At 45.5% G+C, this 8,752-nt stretch overlaps 1 protein-coding gene across 1 annotated transcript in view; it reads right to left on the bottom strand.

Annotated features, from left to right (window-relative positions):
• The window catches only part of LOC143279832 (phospholipid-transporting ATPase ABCA1-like), a 92,789-nt gene that overhangs the window by 47,754 nt on the left and 36,283 nt on the right, over window positions 1-8,752 (bottom strand). The window contains 6 exon segments of the mRNA XM_076584063.1: window positions 1-61; window positions 893-1,012; window positions 2,310-2,514; window positions 3,188-3,409; window positions 5,435-5,657; window positions 7,600-7,776. The exon segment at window positions 1-61 is cut by the window's left edge and continues 120 nt beyond it. Coding sequence (XP_076440178.1) covers window positions 1-61; window positions 893-1,012; window positions 2,310-2,514; window positions 3,188-3,409; window positions 5,435-5,657; window positions 7,600-7,776 — 1,008 coding nt within the window.

The raw sequence follows: 8,752 nt of genomic DNA, 5'->3' as shown, positions 1-8,752 counted from the left end.
TTGCGCACCGCCACGCCCACCCTGTGCTGACCCGGCTCCGCCTCCATGTTGTTGTTGTTCTCTGCAAAAACAGAAGGTGGCAGAACTGTTAGGATGCTATACAGTGTCCATGAGGGTTTGAATCCCTGAATCCCTGTCTTGCCCCTTCTCCCAAAAGTTTGACTGGAAAAAGAAACTTAGCATCTAGTCGTTTAGATGTAACAATAAACCCAGATCCCATAAACAGCACACACTTGAAGCACTGAAAAAGAACCCATTGCAACACAAGTGTTGTCCTCTGGCAAAACTCAGTAGAAGAAATCCACTCTGAAATGTACACAAATATGTATGTATGCACTCACGGCCTGACTAAATGCCTTCGTTTATGCTGCTGGTCAGGATTCTGCCTAGCAGATGTGGCGTAGCACATATGGATTTGTCCAAATGCAGTGATGTCTCCTTGAGAAATTGAAACTGAAACCCCAGCAAACAGTGACAACCATAGCTAGTTGGTATTTTGTGTATATTTTTTCCAATAGTCATAGGGAACTTTTTTTTTTTTTTTTACTGATTACAATGATGAGTTAAATCATATCTGTATGACAATAAATAGCAAAGTTACGCTATTTTTTTTTCCTTAATTATTGGACAATTTTTTTCACACATAACAATGCTGACCGGAGTCATTCATGAGTCATTAATAAAAAGAAAATCTGCATTTTAGATTCGACTCATTCTGAAGTAACAACACATGAAAAAAAGAGATTTCACAATAACTAACAACATAACAGAGCGAAAAAAAGCACACAAAAAAAGCACACAAAAAAACAACCAAACAAACAAATAACAGCAACTGTCCATAAAGTAAAACTCTCTATCATGACAGACAAGAAAAGTCCGAAAAGCAGCATACTGTAGAAATCTCCCAGACTGTACTCCCCATCATCCCCACTGCCGCTGGTCTTGCTGTTGTGGCCACACCAGTAGGACTTCTGGATGGGGAAGTACCACTTCCGAGGCATTCCGTACTGCCCTGAAACACACAACACAATCATCAGTAGCATGGGCCAAATTTACGTGTTCTCACAGACATGCAATTGGGCTCATATACAGGCAGGCACACACACACACACACACACACACAAACACATGCATACACAAACACATGCTCATATGCTAATGAATGTGCAAACAAAAATCAAAAAGTGTATTAAGTTAAGTGGGTAGCTGTTAGATACACATGTATTGTTAAAATGTATGTATGCAGTGTGTGTGTGTGTGTGTGTGTGTGTGTGTGTGTGTGTGTGTGCATGTGTGTGAGTGTGTGTGTGTGTGTGTGTGTGTGTGTGTGTGTGTGTGTGTGTGTGTGTAGTCATATTTTGGTATGTGTGTGTAATACAGATGTAATGTTTTATGTTAACAAAGCATTTTTGTAAAGCACCTAGAGCAGATTTCTGGATAGTGTGCTATATAAGTATCCATTATTATTATTATTATCATTATTAAGTTCTCCACAAAGAAAAAAGCAACAAAGATTTGTAAATTAATCAGATACATGCAAATAAACTGATTTGCATGAATGCCTGCCTCCACACAAAGAATGACACAAACACATGCTAGTATAGAACAGAATAGAATAGAATATGTCTTTATTACCAAGTGTACCGGGGTCACAAGGAATATTGGGGGGGACAGTACATAACAAGATACGAACATAAATCGAAAATCATACACAAACACAGATACAGTAGAAATTAGGATACACACAAGTGCATATCAATATAAAAACTTGTGCATACTCACACATGCATGCACTGCACACACACACACACACATGCACGCATGCACACAAACAAACACACACACACACACACACACACACATGTTTAAACAGAAGCTGCATATTACATGTGGATGGGGCTCATGACTAGATCTTCAGGTAGATGGTTCTTGACAAACTATAAACAAACAAACTATAAATAAATACAAACTATAAAAAAATGAAATCATATATGTATTAAATTCATCTATGTTTATCACTATCTATGTATCTGTCTATCTATCTACCTGTGCCTATGCCTATCTGAAAATAAAACATGCTTTCCACAAAGAGATGTCAAGAAATCCACTGAATCAACCAACTGCAAGCAAGTCTGTTAGTAAAATGAAGATCAACACACACACACACACACACACACACACGCACGCACACACACACACACACCCACACTCTCACCTACCCCACCTACCCACCACCACCCCACCCCCGACTACCCCCCCGGCCCCCACCTCCCTACACACACACCACACACACCCACACCAGCCCTCACCTGGGAAGACGGCCTCAATGTACCAGGTGATGATGAGGTAGATGACGGTGTCGAGGAACATCATCAGGATGCAGGCCTGCAGGCTGAAGGTATCGTCAGGCATCGGGCTCTCCCCCAGGTTGCTCCACTGCGACCCGATGGCCTGCTCCTCGTAGCGCGAGATGTACGAACAGCCAAACCCAAAGGCGATGTTGGACGACAGACACTGCAACCACAACCACAGTGTGGGACTGGTATCGACCACATCCGTGAGGAAGGCGGCAGAATGGTTAAGACGCTCATCTGCCAATACAGTGTCTGTGAGTGTCTGGGTTTGATTCCTGTTCTCACCCTTTCTTCTAAGTTTGACTGGAAAATCAAACTGAGCAACTAGGCATTCAGATGAGATGATAAACCCTGAAAAAGAAGCCATGGCAAAAAAAAAAAGTGTTTTCTGGCAAAATTCTGTGAAAGATATTAACTCTGATAAAAACATAAAGATGTGTATGCACTCAAGGCCTGACTAGCATGTTGGGTCATGCTATGGCTTTGTCTAAACACAGTGACATCTCCTTGAGAAACTGAAACTGAAGACCCATTTCTTTAAACATATGTAGAACACCCCCATGCCATTCCATTGTTCCCACTGTGAACGTCTTGTGTGTGTGTGTGCATGTGTGTGTGCGAGAGCTTGTCTGAGCTTGTGTGCATGCTTGTGTGCATGCTTGTGCATGCTTGTGTGTGTGTGTGTGTGTGTGTGTGTGTGCATGCGTGCACGCGTGGAAACATGCACATGCGTACGTGTGTGTCCATGTATATTAACCTGTTTCTGCAAAGCGCTTAAATCTCTGTTCGGAGAACAGACGCTACACAAATTCACATCCTTATCATCAAAATACCGTGAAGAGCTTGAGAGAGGTGGAGGTGAACTCCTCGTACTGCACCAGCTGGGTGTAGGGTAGGTAGAGGATGAAGTAGATGAAACCCCCGCACACCGCCGCCAGGTTGGCCCGGCTGAAGAAGACGCTGATGAGGAAGCACTGGGCGATGGTGGCCGTGGTGAACGACAGCATGAAGAAGAAGATGACAGAGGGCGAGGAGAACTCCAGCACCTTGCCTCCCTGAACAACCCATGTATACATCAAGCCTCTGTGTGTGTGTGTGTGTGTGTGTGTGTGTGTGTGTGTGTGTGTGTGTTGGATCAAGGTGTGTGATGAGGAGATTGGGGGGGGGGGTGGAAGGATAGAGGGAGGGACAGAAGGAGGTAGAGGAGAGGGGGAGGGGAGAAGGGAGAGGTGGAGGGGAGAAAGGAGAGGGGGAGAAAGGAGAGGGGGAGAAAGGAGAAGGTGAGGGGAGAAAGGAGAGGGGATAAAGGAGAAGGGGAGGGGAGAAAGGAGAGGGGGAGAGGAGAGAGAGGGGGAGAGGAGAAAGGAGAGGTGGAAGGGAGAAGGGAGGGGGGGATAAAGGAGAAGGTGAGGGGAGAAAGGAGAGGGGATAAAGGAGAAGGTGAGGGGAGAAAGGAGAGGGGATAAAGGAGAAGGGGAGGGGAGAAAGGAGAGGGGGAGAGGAGAAAGGAGAGGGGGAGAAAGGAGAGGGGGAGAAGGGAGAGGGGGAGGGGAGAAAGGAGAGGGGGGAGAAGGGAGAGGGGGAGAAAGGAGAGGGGGAGGGGAGAAAGGAGAGGGGGAGAAAGGAGACGGGGAGGGGAGAAGGGAGAGGGGGAGAAAGGACAGCGGGAGAAGGGAGAGTGGTAGGGGAGAAGGGAGAGGGGGAGGGGCAGGGAGAAGGAAGTGGAGCGTTGGCTAAGTGGTTTCCAGTCCGCCTAGGAAGCAAGAGAATCTGAGTGCAATGGTTCCAGTCCAACACTCATCAGTATTTTCTCCCCCTCCTCTAGACCTTGAGTGGTGGTCTGGATGCTAGTCATTCATGCGAGATGATAAATTGAGATCCCATGAGTAGCATGCATTTTGGACATGTTACAGGACTCATGTCCCTGGCAAAATTCTGTAGAGAAATCCACTATGATAAACTTGCAGGCAGCAAAAAGTACAAAAAAAAAAAAGAGTGTTCTCGCTGTAGTGACATGCTCTCCCTGGGGAAAGTGGCCCAAATTTCACACAGATAAATCTGTTGAGACAAAAGAGTTATACAATACAAGGGCTTGGGAGAAGGAAGAGGGGCTGGGGGAGGGAAAGGAGAGGGATGGTGTATGGGGGGGGGGGGGGGAGGAGAGAGGGGTATGAGGCTGGGAAAGGAGGTGCAGAGAGTATCAAGTAGAGATATGGACAAACATCCAACACATCAACATAACAGCAACAATGAAGACTCTCTCTCATAGTCTCACACACACACACACACACACACATGTATGCAAACACACACACATACATACACACACACACTTGCATATCACAAACCCAACACACCAAAACAAAAACAAAAGCACGTACACACAAAGGTACAGACACATGTCCCCTGCACCCTGCCACACACAAACACATACAAACCACAAGAAAACCTTTTTCACCCAAATCACACATCCAAACAAAATGACAAACACACATACACAAATGGAAAGTACAGCACTCTTCCCAAACCCTCTGCTGTCTCTCTTCCCTGCCACACAAACACAAACCACAAAACAAAGAAGGTAATGTTTTTCCAGTAAACTCTTTGATTTTTTCTCATCCCAACCCATACACCTACACCCTACCACAGGTCCCTCCCTCCATCCCTGCTTTATCTGCAGTTTGTAGTACTACTGTATTGGTGGATACAGATTTTGTTTTCCACTTCTATGTCTTCATGTGCTCTTGTGTCATATCATGCACTGTTATGTATGTACTGTTTCATGTGAGGTGCTTAGAGCCCATCTATGGGGAGTTTGCCCCATATAAGTACAATATATTATCATTATAATATATATACTGGCTCTGAATGCTGCAGCATTGGGGGCTAGTTGGCCTTTGGGAACCATACCAATGCTGACCGTCCTAAAACCCTCTTGGCCGAGAGAGTGGGGATGTAACTTGGGCAAAACACTCTCCTCTATAATCAAATTCTAGCCCAGATAGGACAGCAGTTGCCTCCCCTGCTGTTCTGACAGTGGTTGTCGGACACGACTGACTATCATACATTATTCTATGTACCTTGAGCACGATACAGAAGAGGATGACGCTGATGAGCATGACGATAAAGGCGTTGATGAACCAGGCCAGCCAGTGGACCCCGTTGCCCAGCCCCATGATCTTCATCACCTCCTTCAGCCGCATCTCCTTCTCGTACACGATGCCCTTGACGATCATGGCCACAGAGTAGATCCACGCCAGCACCATGAACATCGGCAAGCTCCGCGAGATGGCAAACACAAACCTGTTGGCAGCCAAACTACCACGGATAAAAAATTTGTTTTGGAAAAAAAAAAAAAAAAATCTGCAGAAATGGCAAACACAAACCTGTTGGCAGCCAAACATACCATGGATAAAGAATTTGCTTTGAAAAAAAAAATCTGCAGAAATGGCAAACACAAACCTGTCAGCAACCAAATGTTATGGAAAGGAATTTACTAAAAAAAAAAAAAAAAAAAAAAAAAAGAAAAAGAAAAAAAAAAAGAGTTCTGAGTGATCCATGCCAGCACCATGAACATGGGCAAGCTCCGCGAGATGGCAAACACAAACCTGTTGGCAGCCAAACTACCATGAATAAAAAATTTGCTTTGGAAAAAAAAAAAAAAAATCTGCAGAAATGGCAAACACAAACCTGTTGGCAGCTAAATGTTATGGAAAGGAATTTGCTAAAAAAAAAAGTAAAAAAAAAAAGAGTTCTGAGTGATCCATGCCAGCACCATGAACATCAGCAAGCTCTGTGAGATGGCAAACACAAAGCTGTTGGCAGCCACATGGAGCATGGATAAAGAATTTGCTTTGACAAAAACAAAAAAAATATTCTGCAGAAATGGCAAACACAAACCTCTCTCTCTCTCTCTACCCCCTCCCCCCCACCTCCACACACAGAGATGGACAACCACAACCACAGTTTCATGATACATGTGACCTCCTCAAACTCTGCATACTACACGTGGAGTATTGGCCTAGAGGTAACGTGTCCGCCTAAGAAGCGAGAGAATCTGAGCGTGCTGGTTCAAGTCACGGCTCAGTTGCCGGTATTCTCTCCCCATCCACTAGACCTTGGTGGTGGTCTGGACGTTAGTCATTCGGGTGAGACAATAAACTGAGGTGCCATATGCAGCATGCACTTAGCGCATGTAAAAGAACCCACGACAACAAAAGGGTTGTCCCTGGCAAAATTCTGGAGAAAAATCCACTTCAATAGGAAAAAATAAACAAAACTGCACGCAAGAAAAAAAAGAAAAAAAAAGAAAAAGAAAAAAAAAAGGGTGTCGCTCAGTGTAGCAATGCGCTCTTCCTGGGGAAGGCAGCCCAAAATTTGACACAGAGAAATCTGTTGTGACAAAAAAAAAAAAGAAAGAGAAATACGAATACAAATACAACTGCTGTGATCTGACCACCCCTCTCAGCACTTTCTGTGACCCCTACCTGTCATAGATCCAGCAGGGGTCATATATCCACCTGTCATATAGATCATAGATCTAATAATAGATCCAGCAGGGGTACCTACCTGTCATAGATCCAGCAGGCTTCATATATCCACCTATCATATAGATCATAGCTCTAATAATAGATCCAGCAGGGGTACCTACCTGTCACAGATCCAGCAGGGTCATAATATCCACCTGTCATATAGATCAAAGATCTAATCAAAGACACAGCATGAGTACCCACCTGTAATAGATCCAGCAGGGGTACCTACCTGTCATAGATCCAGCAGGGGTACCTACCTGTCACAGATCCAGCAGGGGTACCTACCTGTCATAGATCCAGCACGGGTACCCACCTGTCATAGATCCAGCAGGGGTACCCACCTGTCATAGATCCACAGATCCAGCAGGGGTACCTACCTGTCACAGATCCAGCAGGGGTACCTACCTGTCATAGATCCAGCAGGGGTACCTACCTGTCATAGATCCAGCAGGGGTACCTACCTGTCATAGATCCAGCAGGGGTACCCACCTGTCATAGATCCAGCAAGGGTACCCACCTATCATAGATCCAGCAGGGGTACCCACCTGTCATAGATCCAGCAGGGGTACCCACCTGTCATAGATCCAGCAGGGGTACCTACCTGTCATAGATCCAGCAGGGGTACCTACCTGTCATAGATCCAGCAGGGGTACCCACCTGTCATAGATCCAGCAGGGGTACCCACCTGTCATAGATCCAGCAGGGGTACCCACCTGTCATAGATCCAGCAGGGGTAAGGGAACTGCTGCAGCACCACCCCTTCCTCCTGAGACACGTTGCCGTGGATACGGATGAAGGCATGGTCCACCATGTCCTGGATGAAGGCAAAGCCGTACGTGGTGTACTTGGTGTCAATCACCGACCGGGCGCGGGGACCAGGACGCCAGTACCTGTGCACACACCAACATCATTTGTAGTTCTGACGACAGGTGCGGTGGTGGCTGAATGGTCAGAACACTGGATTCTCACCCAAGTTTCCTGAGATTTTCTTATCCCCAGGTTTTGGTGCACCAGGTGGATTGACTCACTCGGTGTGGCCAGTCTTCTTCCTTTCTTTCCCACACAGACCCCATCTGATGTCCAGCGGGTGTCTGAATGGCCCAGCCTACAGCTTTCATCGTTAATGAGAAATGCAGCGTTCTTTGTCTTCATCCACCTTTTCAATGTGAGAACATTCCGCTAGTAGCATGTTAACGATGTCAATTGCAGTGAGACGCCTCTTTAGTCATGGCACAGAGAGGGTTAAAGGTGGAGATATTTTATGATTTCCCAGGTCAATGTATTTGCAGACCTGCTAGTGCCTGAACCCCTTCTCATGTGATTATGCATACAGAAAATCAAATGTGTGTTTCAGATCGTGTGATCCATGTTACTGTTTAGTGGGTTATAGTGTCAAGAACAAACCCAGCATGTACACCCCTGGAAATGGAGCATGACTGCCGACATGACAGGGTAAGAAGGTCATACACATAAAACCCTACTGAGACATACAAGTTAATGTGGCAGTTGCAGCCCACAAATTCAAAAGAAGTATTTCTTCTGGTCACTGTTCTGCATTCCCAGGTTACAGGTGCAAGGTTTACAATGGGGATTTCACAGCTGTGACCATTTTCACCCCTACCATTTAGGCAGTGGTGATGGGTACATTCTTGGTTTATTCATGTTCCCATAACTCATCCATACCCTGAAGTTTGGCACTTAGAATGTCAGGACAAAGAAAACAGGTTTCTCTGATGAGCTGCCAGAAATTCATAACCCTTATCATGAATCATCAAACACTGACAAGGAACATGGAATCTTACATGTGCTGTCCTGATCTTCTGTGTGTGTATGCACTCAAAAGCTCTGATTGTAAGATTATCTTTA

This window comes from Babylonia areolata, chromosome 3 (genome assembly GCF_041734735.1).
Source record: "Babylonia areolata isolate BAREFJ2019XMU chromosome 3, ASM4173473v1, whole genome shotgun sequence".
In the NCBI taxonomy this organism is placed as follows: Eukaryota; Metazoa; Mollusca; class Gastropoda; order Neogastropoda; family Buccinidae; genus Babylonia; species Babylonia areolata.
Note: the sequence above shows the minus strand (reverse complement) of the source record. Positions and strands in the feature narration are given on the sequence as shown.